Here is a 17,307-nt window from a genome sequence, read left to right as displayed (position 1 = left end):
TTTTGTGTTTGGTACATATCCAAAGTGGAATGTTGCCACAAGGTGTAAGCTCTATGCTTGTTTCGAGATTGGCAGATATGTTCTTACCAATGTTGGTACCTGTTGTCATGCAGATTAATTGTAGCCTCAATTGTTTTGACTCAATTGTTTTGGTTACGATATGGAACTCCATGAAAAATTCCCGCAATGAGTGATCTCTTTGCACAGTGACCAGGAATGGCCGGCAAGGTCATTTGATATTACACCCTGTGATTTCTTCTTATGGGGGTTTGTGAAATCACAGGTGTATGCCAACAAACCACAAACCCTTTTGGAACTGAGGGCAGAAATCATACGGGTGATTAGAGGCATCGGGACAGACATCTGCGAGAGGGGTGGACATATGCCTGACATTGTCTTTCATACGTAAATGCGAGATGTTACTGCTTACATATATGTGAAATATAACTATTTTCATATTTTCCTTATTTTTATTTAATTTTCTAATTTGGCATCCTATATGGAACACCCTATATATTATAAATTATAGTTCTTATAATGAAAATATATATTACCTGTTTCTACAGGACTGGTTATTTATCAGATTTCTGTGACATTGTTGTTAGAAATGTGATTGTGAGATATTTCTTAAACTTTAAGGACATAAATTTTTATTCACCAGAAGAAACATAAATTGTTAAAATGTACTATTAACAAAACAAGCTTGAAATGAAACATTTAATTTCATGCATCAGATTGATACACTGTTGTTTATTGGATATGGCAAATTTTATATCAGTTTCCTATCAGTAACTGGAACATTTTCATTTCATTTTTCTCGCTGTGATGCAATTAAATGAATAGCTCTAAAATAAAATAATCTTTCTTTTGATGAAACAGGCCTATTATGCTATGTTGCAAAGCAGCATCACTGATGTCTCTGAACAAGAAGAGAAGATATCTTCGAGGTACAAGCGTATTGGTACATCCATTGGCCTCACAGTCTGCACCAGCGAGAGCAGCATTCAGGAAGTGCATCCTGGTTGCGAGCAGTGGGAAGTGGTGCTGCTCACGACATCTTTTTTACGTAATCTAACCAAGCAGTGGACGTTTCATTGTGGTTCTGCCAACAGTGCAAGCCAATCGCTGGCTTTCAGGTCTTGGATTTTCTTCTACGATGTCCTGGAACTCGTGTCTGCGCTCGCAGATGGACAGTTTGATTTTGATGGCTTAAAATCTCCAGTTTTCGGCCGTGGAAGTCCTGCTGTTAGCTTATACGTGTCATTACAAAAGAGACTGGAAAACAACCCAGCATTTCTTGAAGTGCTGGATGCAGTTGACGTGAAAGACAAGGAACCATACAAGTTTCTGAATGTCGAATGCAGATGCGTCATGGCAGCGATAATTCTGCAACTGGTATGCAACGTAACGATCCAAAACAAGAACATTTTCAGGCAAAACTCGCCATTGTTGTTCAGAGTTCTTTTGTCGAACCATACAATTTGGATGCAGTGCTCTATGAGTAGAATGACAGATGTGTACAACAAAGTGGTGAGGAGCAAATTGTTGAATTTAAGGTGTCTGAGTGAGCTCACGGATCACATTTGCAATTTGTTGCAAGCTTGCTTAATCCACGATGTCTGTGCAATACCTACCCAGTACATTGACGAAGCAGATTCTAAAATTCAGGCTGTGATATCAAGGAAAAGATCTGTGTAGTATTCTTAGTTTTGTTTTCTATAACGTTGTTATAAATGTCAGAAAACGGTGTATATTGAAATAGTAGCACTGACAGTCTTAACAATTTTTATCTAAAAGCTGTTTATTTATATGAGAAAATCTGCTACTTTCAAAATCCATTTTTGCCAATTCTCTTACTTATTGCACAAGAACTTAAGATTTCAAAGATGATACTGAATATTATTTTTATGTAACTTAACAGATATTCTATACTTTGGAATGATGCCATACAGTATTAGGATTATATTTGTGTGAACCTGTAATTCCATTAGTACTAGGGTTGCCGAAACCTCTTTTAACTGATACCGATACCACAGCCAATACTCGAACAGATTCCCACCAATACTGTTATCGATCCTTGAACACTGTTACAATTTAAACTATTCATGCTGATTGCAGTAAACACAATTTTAGTATTGTATAAGTAATGTTTCGTGTTTCCATGTTGCAAATCGAATTGTTCTTTTCGTTAATTTCAAAGAACCACTGTCTTCATTAACAAAGGTTATGGCATCTGTTAATGATGGCAGTGGTTCTTCAAAATTAATTGGAAAGAACAATACAGTTTGCAATGTGGAAGCAAGAAACATTACTTGTGTAAATTTGAACTAGTTCAGGATTAATAATTTAAATTTTCCGTGGGAACTATATCATAGCAATATAGCAGAGTTTTGCTTTAAAATATTTATTATTTCACTTGAAATCCATTCAATCACAGAATCGGTTTCTTCCCACAATGTTGTAAAAGCAATGAAAATGATGGATTTTGGTTAATTTCCACCATACGTGTGAACCTCGATTTTACGTTTTTGAGGGAACCAAGCTGAAAAATCTTAAAATATGGGAAAATGTAAAATCGAGGAAAATTTAATAACATTTTACTATGTTGGGACCATCAAGATTGAATGTATAATGCGGCAAAATGTAAAATCCGGGAACATACAATTGGGGTTCCACTGTAACACAGCATTTTTGTGGACTCTGGAAAGGTATTGTCTGGTATCAGTGATTGATTTTTCATTTCAAATAATATTGCATTAATTTTGTAGATTTCTTGTTGTTGTTTATTTTTTGTTAATTTGTAACTCATTCCTTATTCATATATGCCCACTTCATTGCCTAGGATGGTACTTAATCTTTCCTTTGAGATTCTTCTGCAAATATAAACTACAAAATGTTGTTACATGTAAATATTGCTTCACTGTGATCATTGTCAAAATATATTTTGAAATATGAAGTCGGATATTTTATTCTTGGCAATTATAAAATTGTTGACAAAATAAGCCTTGAAAATAAAAACTGAAAGATAATATGTTTTCTAGAAAGAAATATTACAATAGTGTGGTGTGGATTTGTTGCATTGTGTTCATGTTTCGAGGATTAAATCTGTGGTCTTTACATGTGTAGGATACTCTGAAGAGGTACTTACGTTTTCTACAAAACTGATTTCTTTTGCTCGCAATAGTAGCACCAATATTGTAATATTTAAGTTCAGTTGAGATGTACCCCACAAAGGTATGCATTACATTTTAACATTAATGTTATAACATAGATCTGAAGGTCAGCTTTGTAGTCAAGTTGGCAAGTCAAATAACAGTCCTCTCTAACTTCATGGCCACTATAGTAGCTAAGCATGTTAAACTGTTCTACTCAGAATCTCGTCCCTGAAGGCTGTATGAGTGTTCCCTTCATCAATTTCATGTAATCACCATTCATCTTCATCCTTGAAATTAGCCAAAGAAGGCAGAAAAGCAACACAAAGTAAGATAAATGCAAATACTAAGTTTGTGACTTGTAGAATGTCACAATAAAATTTGCAATCTTCATGCATGACTTTTGGAATCAGTTGTTTATCATAATTCTAGTTTCACATAAAAATGCATGAGATTTCTGGAACATGATATTGATTACAGCTTGGTGTTACACCCTTTTGAGGGCCAAGGCTTGTCAAGTTTCTCAAGGTAGCATATGATCAGGACATATTACCGTTTCTGGCTTTGAAGACCAGGGTCTGATACTATTACCTTTGCAGATTGCACCGTGCTTTGAAGACACATTCTTGATCTCAGACATTTTTGTTGGAGGTGATGTGATCAACACCTTGCTCTGCCACCTTTACCCCCAGGTACCCATTTGTTTGAGGCTGGGTGAACCCCAGAAAAATTCTGCCCTTAGATCACCCACCTCAGGAATGAATCCAGGTCTCCCACATGGCAGTCAAACACCATACTGACTAGACCAGCATGGGTCCTAGGGTCCAATACTATTGCTTTCAAATAATTCCCCAATAGTGCTCAAAACTCTGGATCAGCATCAACATTTTGGAGCTCCCACCAGAAATCAAACCTGGGATGCTTGCACTAAAGCCAAGAATGGTAAGTGGGAGCTTGCATACCTTCTGTGGTAACTGTGCTGACATATCTGGCCATGTATCTGAACTTTACAAGAAATAGCATGTAATGGACTACTAAGTGTGATGTCACCAGGGTCAGTGTCCCGAAGACTCTATGCTTCGGCATTGCAAATTGATCACGTGTGACTTTTATTAGTGACAGCAGTTAGGAAACAGAAATATGATGTGTATCGTAAATCAATGTAAAGACTAGATGAAAAGAAAGACGAAAACCTTCTACAATCATTTTCACCATGTAAGATATCTTTTTATATATATATATATATATATATATATATATATATATATATATATATATATATATATATCCCACTTAATGTCCCGAGTGCTTTAATTTTTCACGTGTTTCCTAAAAAAAATACCTGATTTTCTTACATTATTTCTTAATTAACCCCTCATCTGTAAGTAATTAGTGAAATATCTATGTATTCACCAGAATCTAATCTTTATGCTGATATGTGATACACCTCACTATTTCACTTGCTAACTGCTGTCACTGTAACAAAAGTTATATCTTTCCAATACATTTTCAATGCAAAAGGATAGGAGCAAGCAGGTTGAAAACTTTGTTTTGAAACATTAGCTGCTAGTGACGTCACCACTTAACCAGTCCATTGCAAAATTGAACAGTGGTAGCACATCAGTTAAGATGGTATGCAAAAATTTTGAAACAAAGGAACAAGACAAAAGACACATAAAAGTACAAAACATGTTTATTACAGTGGACAGTCAACAAGTCCTTATAGTTAAAACAAAGTTTTATTGTTTTAGAAAATAAGATAAAGCAATCTATGTGATGAATTTGTTTCTGTTTATCTAAACATAAAATACATATTTATTTTTTACTATTATAGTTAAAAATGTTTCCAATACCAAGAGTTGAGATCAGAATTCCAAAAGTACCAGCAAACCAAATGAACACTTATTTTGTGCTCATTAAACAAAACCCTAAAATTCTTATTGCACTGACCCGGTACTCAGTTAACTAGCTACTATACTCTTAACAATACTTAAAACACATATTAGGTAACAATACTAATTATTCTGTAAGGAATATTTTACACGTGGGTACTCCTTTTGTTTGATTTTGTAGCCTAGAAAGCACACACTTCCATGTTCATGTAGCTCCTGATATTGACATAAAAAAAGGAAAGAAAACCTGGTTAAAACTGTGGAAATGGTATACTTAGAAGTAGTTGTATCCTATTTTTTTGTATTTGACAACAGCTTCCAGATCTTTCTTCAGGTATAGCTAGGGATCAAGACTTGGAACGAAGTTAAGAATAGTCTGTCAAGAAGACGGATCCACCAAGTCTTTTAAGATGCATCATATTCCTGTCTATTTAAGTCTTTTTGGAACATTTTTTTAACTTTTTAAAAGCTTTTAATGTCTTGATTCCTGGCCACCCCTGAATAAGAAACCAGAAATGATTCTTGTATGTTCCAAAGATTTAGGATTCAACCATTTGTAAGCGCACTCTTTTTCATGGTTTTAAACCTATTTCCTTTTCTTTCTTTTAATGCAGTCTAGTAATTTCTATCTGTGATTTTTTTTAAAGCTAACAGTATTTTGTACATTAAGTAGTCTTTCTTTTAGTTTACAGCTGACAGCACAAGTTTTACTTTTGAACCTTAATATTAGATTGCAAAAAGTATCTACTCTATTTGAAGCAAAGAATCTGTTATGAGCTATGGAATTGATATATGTGTGTAATGATAGATTCATAATTGGAACTTACAAGAAATAGATATCTAAATGACTTAGAAGACACAAGTATGAAGAAAGTGGTATTTTTTATATTACTTTTTCAAAAAAAATGTAGAATGTATAACTATCTGAATGCATATTAATAGCAATGAATGAATGGATAAAACCAGCTACATTTCAATTAAGCTCCATGTTTTTCTTCTTCTCCCAACATCATTAGATGCTTCGACCTATATATTTCAAATAAGGTATACCCTTCAATACCAGCAAGATATAAGTACAGTAGAGCGTCGATTATCCGAACATCGGTCAACCGAACGACCGCTTAACCGAACTGTGTACTCGCTCACTTTCAGATATCTGTAATGAAAAAAGTACGTGACTTAGATGCTCGTAAGCGTGTAGGCTTGCTTAGACAGACCAAAATAAAGGATTTTTTTAAACGTTAATTTTGTGTACTGTGTGTATTGTTCATGCAAAATGCGTATGTAATATGTACATATTTTTGTTTAATAAACTGTACCACAAATATATATTCCTACTAAAGTTGCCTTTGTACGTTACTTTGTAATACATACTTAAAGAGATGCCTGTTTTTATGAATAAATTTACTGTACAGTACTTCTTTTTGGTAAATAAACATGTATAGTTCGATTATCCGAACAAACCAGTTTTCCGAACACCCATGTCCCCCAATTACTTCGGATAATCGACGCTCTACTGTATAATGTTTATTTTTATTTTTTCCTGGGGGGAGGTCACTGCAAATATAGGTATGTGAAAAACATTGTCTTTCTGTAGATACACTTGCATAAACCTGTCAGCCCCTGTGGCAGAGTGGTTAGCACATCGCACTACGATGCTTGGGGTCCTGGGTTCGAATCCTGGCCTGGGCATGGGTGATTGTGAGTGTCCATTCATCAATTTCATCATGTCATCACTCATTCCCATCTTCGCAAATTAGCCAAAAGTGTCACAAGAAGCGAAGTAAAATAAACTAAATCAAATCAAACTTTCATAACCCCCCTCCCTTTCCCTCATATATTTTTTGGTTGTTTATGAATTACAGATAAGCATTGTTTCAATTTGAAAGACTGTATAAGTAAAGCAGGACATGTTTTGTTTATTTTCTATGCATACTGATGGTTATTTTACTTAAAATAATAAAATAAGCAAAACTGTTACCTTCCATTGTTTAACAAGATAATATCGGCATATCAGTTTTGAAATTAAATGTTGAATTTTGACATTAATGAGTGTGGTGAATGACTTGAACAACAATCATATAGAGGACAAAAGAAGATACATAATAATTCATACTTTGGCCAGAATTTTGAATTACTAGAATTACTACTTGTTTAACATGGAACTTAGCTATTAGGTCATGCAGATCAGATAGATATGCCAAAATAGGACAATAGTGCCAGCAGTGTGATATTTGAAAAGTTTCCAGTGACTTCTTTCAAAGTGTCACTTTGTATGTTGTACATAAATTAGGGTATGTGTAAACAATTAATAGTGCCTTAAACTGTCCCCTGCCCTCTCAAATTTCTGGACATAAAAATGCCAGCCAGGAACAAACAAAGCAGTGATGCACTACCATCTGTATCCTAGACACCGCATCCTCAGATAATGCAAGCATTGTCACTTTGAAATTAATTGGAAAACATCCAAATTCGCAATGCAGATGCATCAAACTTTACATATGAAATACTAAAACTGTATTTACCGCATCCATCATGAAATGCATCCTTGTTTTAATTTCAGGTTCATACGATCTGAAAATTATATGGTGATAGGAAAGAAGTAGTAGTAGTATTATGATGGGGGTGGGGGTAAAATTAAATAGATATCTAATGCTTATAAGCAGTGTCTTCAAGATGAAGCTAAGCATAATTATAGTCCATTTCACTTCAGTTAGAGCCTGATTTCGGTTTGCATTTTTTGACATTTTTCTTTGGAAGGTATTGGTCATTTCCAGTATTTGTGCAGGTTTTCATTGCATTTTAATAATTTTTTAGATTTATCTTACTGCATTTTTGCTATTTCAATCGTTTTATGCCCTTTAGTCATATTTACTAAATCATTCTTCAATTTTCATGCAAGTGCAAAGGGAGAGCAGAGGCTTTTCTTGGCACCTGGCTACATGTAACAACAGGGATAGGAAGAAATTGAATGGTCATTAATTTTTGAACCTTGCTTGTAAGTGGTTCTTTGTAATATCTTCTCAAATATCATCCACCTGGAAAAAATATGCAACTAAAAAGAGGCATCGATGCATCCCATTTACAAGTACCACCCTGAATAACTGAATAATTTGTGCTATCAATTACAGCACTTTTAATTACAGAACAACTTTCAGGTTTTGAACATAGCATCACATACTTGTAGCAAGAAGTATGTGCTTTCATGCACAAATAACTCTGCACAGATACATTTATTAAAAATGCTTCAAATATAACAGGGATTAATTTGTTCTGTATAGAGTACCCACATGTGCTATTTTCCTTATCATGCAACTTTGTTGTAATAAAAATATTAAATGGTTCACATAAATAAAATACTATTTACACTGTAGTTCTATCAATGGACTGTTCTAATCTTCTTTCACTCACTGCATCGATCAGTTACCGAATAAGTCAAGTATTTGTTCTATTAATCTCGGTGAAACCCTCACAAAACTTAAGACATCCACATGTAGAGAATGACCATAGCAGGTACACTGTTTTCTCACAAAATTCACAACTTTTGCCAACTCTTTAATAGAATATCCAATACATATTCTTTTGGGTGGCAGTGTCTTCATATTTCACAGTAGTTGTAAGGATGCAAAAATGTCCATGAGGTTCCACAAACGCTTGTGTAATAACATTATCACAGTTATGAATCTAAGAATTCTTATTGTTATTAAAGTTATCCATGGCACCATAATAAACAGGTGTTGATAATTGGTCATCAGTATATTTTAGGAGTTAGCGGATCAACTATTTTGCCAGCCATGAGGGCCACATGAGTAGCACTGTCCATTACGAAGAATAGGAAAGGGTGGGCTGCGATGAATCTGTCAGTTACCGTCCTTGCTGCCAGCATTCCTGTAGTATAGAAAAAAATATGGTTAGATACAGTAGGGTGCAGTCACACTTATAAATGTGTAGCATTTGCATTATGACTTTCCATTGTGTGTATTATTTTAGAGTTCTATTAATTTTGGTTATCTCTTGCTGTATAGTCACCGGAAATAAAAAAGGGACATTTAGGTCCTGAAATGTTCGCTTCCCTGCAAGGTGTTGTGTGTTGCCTAACTCTAAGCCAGAAAGTGGATTTTAACCCTAGCTTACCCAAAGAAGGGAGCGGGAGCTGTCAGACCCACCACCTCTTGTTTTTCGATTTTCAATTTTGAACATTTTCCTAAAAAATTGAAGAAAAAATACATTGTTACCAATGTTTCTGTATTACTTTTGTACATAAAAACATAACAAGTAATATATAAAGGAGACAAACTTCAATTGGTGGGTGTATTTGGCAACCCCTGTGGATTCAAATTCAAATTTTCTTTATTAAAGGGTGCCAGTGACAGTGTGCAATTGGTTGGTAATGATTACAATTTTCGTAACTATTATAATTAATATACTGTATAACTGCACTTGTATAAACAAAGAAGCATTGATGCAAAATTAATATAAAATAAAATATGCTTCTAACTCATTCAATAATTGGTTATTATTTTTTATCAGTGATTGTAATATTTGTAAGTATTATAATTAATATATAACTACACCTATATAAATAATAAAGCAAACAGTGATTCAAGAACAAAATTGTATCTTGAATTTTAGTAGTAAGAAAAATGTGGGCTCAACCCTTCCCTGAGGTAATGGAGTTTCTCATACGGCATGGGTAAGTTATGGTTAATAGCAAATTTTCAGTGGCAACTTCTACCACCGCCGTAGAGTTAGGCAACACACATAACGCCTTGCAGGGAAGTGAAACATTTCAAGACATAGGCGTCCCATTTTCATTGCCAGTCACTGTATGACATTGACAAAATACCATACTGCATAGAGAACATTATGACTTTTAGTAAAGTTTTGCTCATTGAGGCCTTACAAAAGGTTGTTCGCTTTATATCCGACCATTTTTGACGAGTACTCACCTTAAGAGATACCGTGCCGCCACCACCGATCATGTTCTATTGGACCCCCAGCATTGTGGACTATCGTTTCCATTGCAGCAATCCCCGGTGCAGGACAGGCATGGAAATTCTGTCCCACTCCTCCCTGCAAGCTTTTCATAGACCATCCAGGGTGCGAGGGCGGCGATGTTGAAGACGTTGTTTCAACAGTCCAAGTGTGCAAAAATCCATTGGACTGGCATCTGGGCTTTTCACAGGAATGTTTTCAAACCGAATGACACGAATTCCTAATTCCTCTGCCATTTCCTGATAAAAACGTAGTGATGTTCTGGCGGTATGACTCGAAGCCTTGTCCATATGGATCATCACCTGGTTCGCGTCTATTCCATATAATTCTGGGATGTCTCTCCGATAGATAGGTGTCAAAATGGAGTCTTGGAAGTATCACCTTCACGTTTTTGTCCACCTTGCATATCATCAACTTACCCTCATATCCGAATCCCGTCACAACCATAAAGCCATGAGGGAAACTTTCCCTGCATCCCTTAGCACTACGGGTGACACTTTGCTTGCAGCCCTTCTCCTGGTGGTTTTCGTGGGTGAATGTTTCGCAAGGAGAGCCTGTTGTGTGTAACGGTCCACAATAGCTTTCGCAGTCGTCACCCTGAGTGTTAACCCATTCTCCCGACACTTTCACAATGCGTACCTATGAAAACTTAGCATGGAAAAGGGCCATTACGTAACCCTCCCAATACCGGTTGCTTTTTTGTGCCATTTGATAACATTCACTACCAACACTCACGCACCTACAAGGTCAGACACAACACTGCTCCCGCCAGCAGACCCATAGTTCCAGCATGATACACCAGGTGGCAGCACCGAATCGAAAATGGTCGGATATAAAGTGAACAACCTTCTGTATTAGCTTTCAAAAAACGACATTTTCTGTCCTGCATGTATGCAACCAGATCCACAGTTGTCAGGTTGCCACAGACATTATTTTTTTCTGTCAGACAACAACGGAATTTTTAGTATACTTGAAGCCAATGGCTGCACATCATTGGCTTTTTCGGAAGCTACTGAAATGTCAGCTTTTATTCCACATAATACACGCTTGAAGTTACATTCTTACAAGCTAATGAGGCTCAGGCATGTACCGTCCGTCCATTTCGATCTTCAGCCGAGAGACCGGGAGAAGCGTGGCGGGCGGCGCTGACGGAGATGCCGACATTTGCGGCCTGTAATGCCCGCTTATTTTTATGGACGTATGCAGACATTTATATAAATATTGCAAAACGAGCACTAACCTGTGTTATAAGATTACGGTTTTAATTTTAGTAGCTTCGTGGCTGTATGTGCCGATGATTTTGACACGCCCACCTCTTGTGAAACACGGCGTAGAGGTTTGTTTGGAGAACGTTCTAACGCTGCACCAATATCATCGAGTTTTGCTTCGGTTAGAATCCGTCGTTTTTGCTTAGGTGTTTTAAAATTTAACGATCCAGTTTCTCGTAATTTAAGGGCAAGATGTCTAACCGTATCTCTATGTGGAGTTGAAACGCCTGGGAATTTCTGTACAAATTGCCTACACACGTCTCGACACGAGTCTGTTTTCATGTACGTGTCATACATAATAAATCTTTGTTCTAACGTGAACCTTGCGGCTGGCATTCCAATCGTCTAACTGACACAACACACATACACACTGCAATAACACAAACAAGTAACTGCAAGTAACCAAGAATAACACTCTTGCGCACAGTACGAAATTAACACGCTCTTGGTTTACATTGCTCGCCACTATATGCACAGCTCTGTCTTCATCTAGTCGCGAAGGAACAAAAAACTCGAGCTCGGAGATATAGGATTGCAAGGAAGCTTACGAAAACCATTGACTTTTAACGGTTTCGTCTGCAGCGTAATCTTGATACAGTGTTGCACATTCGAAACCTCCAAACGATTCCCATCGCCACAAAACTCTTTCAAAGATATAAACTTAAGCAGGACGTTACTGGTCAAAATTATGATTAAAATGTTCTATGATCTGTGGCTCTTAACATCGTTTCTAAAGCGTATTTTTTTGTGTATATAAGGGCAGAACTTGGATGAATTACAGATGATAAATTATAACACAGGTTAGTGCTCGTTTTGCAATATTTGTATAAATGTTTGCATGTGTCCATAAAAATAAGCGGGCATTACAGGCCGCCCGCAAATGTCGACATCTCCGTCAGCGCCGCCCGTCACGCTTCTCCCGATCTCTCGGCTGAAGATCGAAATGAACGCACGGTACATCGACATCCAGGATAAATATCTGTTGTTTTTTTTTAAATTTTATTTTTTATTATTGTCCTGTAGTTTTTTGTCCTTACTCATGGCGAATATATTACTCCTTGAATATCTGTTTGGTATTAATTGAAGATAAAGAGTCCATCTGAATGATGGCTTTGATCGGACTCACCCCAAAAAGATTCATGAGGTTGAGATCTGGCAACTTCAGAATACATTGGACGATGAAATCATCCATCATCCTCATGTTCAGTGGCGGGTTCCAAAATTGGGGGGGGGGGAATGCAAGAACAGTTTACTTTCCTTTGGAAGATAACATTTAACATAGTGCGGGGGCAAAAAATGGGGAAGCAACTGCGTCCCCTCTGATCGCTGCCACTGCTCATATTATTAAAACCGCTTTATGGAAGGGGCATGGAATAAAGATGTCTGCTGATTGACTCGTGTATTGCTGGAGCAGGCGATATTCGTTACACCATGCGCGCCGACTACGTGGGTGCTCCGGGGCTCGAGCACCCACATAAATAATCTTGTGGGTGCGCCGCACCCACAAGATTTTTAGTTTGATAAAAACAAAATATAATAAATATTTCTCACTTGCCATTATCAAAAAATAATAAGCAATTAAAACATTGAGAGGGGACAGACTTTGATAAAGACAAACTAACATTGGACAGGGACATGTTTCTAGATGTGTGCAGAACGAACAACGAAAAACTTGTCAGACATTACAAATATTTCAAGTAGAGAAAACAGTGGTCCCATGCGTGAAATGATCACAGAATTTCTGAAGTTTGTACGGGTGATTTTAACTATACCTGTTACTTCTTGTACCTCTGAGCGGTCATTTTCAGCACTTAGACGATTGAAAACGATTTTGCGGTCAACAATGACCCAAATAATATTGAATGATTTGGCAATTTTGCATGTTCATAAAGAAATGACTAAAAATATTGACATTACCAAAATTGCAAACAAATTCAGAAGTGCAAATGACGTAAGAAGGAATGTGTTTTATATTGAAAGTTAACATGTCATGATTATTATTATTATTATTATTTGGTACATAAAGTTAGTAATTTTGTAGTTTCTGTTCACAACAAAATCCTTGCATAGTTCATTCTGCAATACAATTAAAATTATTTGCATTTATGAAGATTTCTTCATTTTAATTTGTATGAATGTGGTATTTTCTTTTAGTAACGTGTTGATAATATCATTGCCTCTTGCAATCATTGTGCATGTAAGTTGTTTAAAGTATACAATACTTGATAATTACAGATCTAACCGCCATTGATATGCACCCACAGAAATTTTGGAAAGTCGGCACCCTTGCGTTACACATGCAAGGGATACTTTACATACCAGTAAACGATAAATATAGTTAATTGCCTGTGAAACGTTATTTATTTTTCTCACTTTAGTGATAAAGCCACAACCGAACTACTACTAACACTTGACAAAAATTATTTTAAAAATTTAAAAATACAAGCTTGCACTTTGGCGCTTTCGAATGTTTTGGTCAACCTCTGATTTGATGTGACGTCACAACCGCTTCAAAATCAGCGCCAAGGACTTTCTCCACCCCCTTCTTTCCTCCATGATGTATTCGATAATTAATATGTTCGAAAGGATTTTCTTTGTTTTAACTTTGGCGCCATTGAAAAGATGGCGACACCGTCCTCAGAATACAGAAGTATGACGCACGTCCGGTCTGCACTGAGCATAGCGTGAACACGACCGTAGATAACAAGAAAATTGCACGATGCTTTCAAAATTACATGACGAAATCATAGTTTGGTTGGGCATGGCTCTCAAGGCGAGGCCAAAGACTCCGATGAGAATGCAAGCTTGACACGGCAAATCACCAACGGAGGTCTTTGTGTCACTCGTTCACCTCGTCCTCTCTGACAATTCTTTTAATCTTAGCAGAACGCAAGATTATTCTTCGAACGTTTTGTTTCCTTCTCGGCTCACAAAATCACATGCTTATGGACTGTGGTCTTTGCATGACTGCTGCCGCCTAGCGGAACAAAACAGAGTTTGGTGCCGGAACGCGATCATTGACGTGCTTAACATTGTTACCAACCACAGGGATTTTTATAATTTGGGTTTTTTGTTTAAACATAGGGATTAAGTGTCGCGTTTTGTCGTCTCTCGGAACTTTCAGTCTGGGGAGAGGTGGTTTTGCACAGTTTTCGGCAGGTGTAAAGGTAAATTTTTGAACAAAAATCAAATAAGACCTCTATGAAATATTTTAATGTGATTTTTGCTGGAATAAAATAATTTTTGAAGGGACATACCATAAGACTAAATTACAGACATAAAGAATTGATCGATTATTTTTTGATGTGTTTACTTAGCTTGTTTGAAAAATCTAAGTGGGTGGGGGCAGGAGGCACTCATTTCTTTCGAAGCATAAGGATTTTCCAAGTGCTAAAAACCCGAAGGATGAATTCCCACTCATTTACCTTACAAATATCACCCTGCGCGTACACAATCAAAGATCAGTTGCATTCATGTAGTACTTCGTAGCCAGTCCCAGTGGCGGAGTGATTAGCGTGTCATATGTTCGGACTGTGTTCTTTCATGCATGTCATCAGTTCTGGTAGATGTAGAAAATTACATAAAATAACCCTCTCTCTTCAATGGTATAGATGTAACGTCGTCGCCTTGTAATCAACGAGTCCCGGGTTCGATACCCAGTGGAGGCACGTAGTGGTTCGGATTCCACTTTAAACTGTAAGTCGAGTCCCGAATAGCCTTTCTGCGCACAACGTGGACTTAAAAACAATAAAATAACCTATAGTTATAGAGATAGTTTTTCCAAGTTTTTAGTATGAACATATTATTCTTTTGGTATTTCTATCAAATTTAGAATATCTTGTCTTTTTCATGGCCCCCAGTGGAAGCTCGGAGTTGACCCTCCCCTAAATCCGGGCCTGTTTGGTATTATTTTTTTACGCTTTAGCTATGTCTAACTATCTGTGCAGAGTGATTCAAAAGTCGCATAAACCCATTTTAGCTAATCGTCGACGACGTGGTAACCATAATTGATATGCTATGCTCATCAAGTTTTTTTGTTTCCTTGTAAAGCTTTGGTCGCTAAGGCATTCTTTCCATTTTTTACTGATAACGGAATAATCAAGGATCTTCGTGTTCGATTTCCAGTAAGGTATATTTTAATAAAAATTGCTATGGTAGGCAGGTTTGTGTTCTTGTTTTAAATGTGCCAAATATGTTCTCCCTTCGCCAGTGATCAATTGCAGTGTTATTTTACAGTAGATGCTTGGCAACACTGTTTCTTAGTATCATGAGAAAACCTGAACAACGTCCTTGAAGAAGGTAAGACAATCAGTAGGCGGGTTCACCAAAGAATAATACACCGTGCGTTTGATATCAATAACCTTGAGAATGTCAAACTACATGCAAGCCTGACAGACTTGAGAGTATGAACATGGCGGGAAAATGGAAAAACGGATGGCTGCAAGAAAACTGGAAGAAAGTACTTGCCTTGAACTTCGTACATGAGCAAGGTCGTTTCCTTTTGTGTTGAAGAGGAAGTGGTGTGTAGAAGACTACGTAGTTGCCCTGGAATTCATTAACAGTGAGAACTGGGACTGTGTGATTATGAGAATGTTCAAGGTTTCCGATTCTAATTTGTTTACGTAATAATAATGTTCTTCGATTTACAGAGAAAATGTTTTCTTTGGTTCTTAAATCTTGCTCACAGGACTACCATTTCATCCCATCATAATGAAACTGGAAGTTCTTGCTTTTCAACTGCTTTTGTTAGCTAAATTAGATCGTGTCTATGGTTGCCCGAAGGAGGGCAGGGATCACTACCCCGTCATTGGACTAAGAGAAAATCGTACAGATTTCTGTATTTTTCTTTCATTGGCTTTTCATCACTTCTTTGCCTCCTTTTATTTCCTTCTTATTCTTATAGCCTTCCTTTTATTCTCTCATTCCTAGTTTTAAACCCACAAGCTGTGGTGTGACTAGGACGGGTGGGCCCCTTTGACCGCGCATTTCTAAAAAAGGTCAAATCCAAAAACAATATGTTAAATATAGGAGTATTACTAAAACAAAACTAACCCCGCTTACGTTAGGTTATACTTTATAACTTGGGAGCGGACTTTTATGCAAAAACATATTTTTTGTTGCTTCGGAAGACGGCCATACTCGGTAGGAGTGCCGAACATACGACTGCAATGTAATCTGCACATAAAAATACATAATTCCACCTTTAGCACATAAGACGCATATTTCTATGGAAATAACATAAAATGTACATATTTTAATCATTCCAGACAAAATAAAGTTTACGGATTCTTTGTATAATCGCACATTTTGGAGTAGCATAAAAATGACGAAATAATCGGTAAATTAGTAAATTTCTATCCTATTGGGGCACAACACACCGGTCACTACTGCTACTACGCTGTTCTACTGACCTACAGCTTAAATTGATTGATTATTTGAATTGTTTTATTTTCTGCCACCTTTGGGTAATCGCGAAGATGAGGCTGAATGGTGACTGGATGAAGTAGAGGAAAGGACAAACACACAAGGACAGCCCCACGGAGGATTATACTGGCATGGACGTCCGCAGGATTTTTTCCAGGGAGGGGTAAGGAAAGTATTTTTTTCCAGGGGGGGCAAACGAAGGCAAATTTTCCCCAAAAATAGTGTTGTTCCCTAAAAAACATTGCTTAAATTTGAATTTATGGTGTTCATGCAATAATTAACACATATTATTGTGGCTAAAATGAAATTATATGTGTGAAATACATATTTTTTGTTTGACTTTCATTTTCCAGGGGGGGGGGCACGGCCCTCCCTTGCCCTCCCTTCCGGACGCCCATGTATACTGGCCTTGACTCCAGACGCCAGAGCCTCGTTAGTCTGCAGTCCAGGGTGTAGTATGTGAAAGGGAGGTTGTCCGTAGAAAGGGTCACTCCTTACACCCTGCGCTTCAGTTTAAAGTTGGATCCGAACCACTATGTGCCTCCACCGGGTATCGAACCTGGGATCCCTTAATTA

At 37.0% G+C, this 17,307-nt stretch overlaps 2 protein-coding genes across 5 annotated transcripts in view; one reads left to right on the top strand and one right to left on the bottom strand.

The window, feature by feature from the left end:
* LOC145993870 (Fanconi anemia group A protein homolog) overlaps positions 1 to 2,997 on the top strand; it is a 119,073-nt gene extending 116,076 nt beyond the window's left edge. For all 3 annotated transcript variants that reach the window (XM_083129736.1, XM_083129735.1, XM_083129734.1), the window contains exon 19: positions 880 to 2,997. In XM_083129736.1, coding sequence (XP_082985862.1) covers positions 880 to 1,698 — 819 coding nt within the window. In that variant the 3' untranslated portion in view covers positions 1,699 to 2,997. The remainder of the gene's footprint in view (positions 1 to 879) is intronic.
* A 1,838-nt stretch (positions 2,998 to 4,835) lies between these two features.
* Positions 4,836 to 17,307, bottom strand: part of LOC145993868 (uncharacterized) — a 202,108-nt gene continuing 189,636 nt past the window's right edge. For both annotated transcript variants that reach the window (XM_083129732.1, XM_083129731.1), the window contains exon 8: positions 4,836 to 8,932. In XM_083129732.1, coding sequence (XP_082985858.1) covers positions 8,796 to 8,932 — 137 coding nt within the window. In that variant the 3' untranslated portion in view covers positions 4,836 to 8,795. The remainder of the gene's footprint in view (positions 8,933 to 17,307) is intronic.

Source organism: Lepisma saccharinum, chromosome 10, assembly GCF_977018435.1.
Source record: "Lepisma saccharinum chromosome 10, izLepSacc3.1, whole genome shotgun sequence".
Classification (NCBI taxonomy): domain Eukaryota; kingdom Metazoa; phylum Arthropoda; class Insecta; order Zygentoma; family Lepismatidae; genus Lepisma; species Lepisma saccharinum.
Note: the sequence above shows the minus strand (reverse complement) of the source record. Positions and strands in the feature narration are given on the sequence as shown.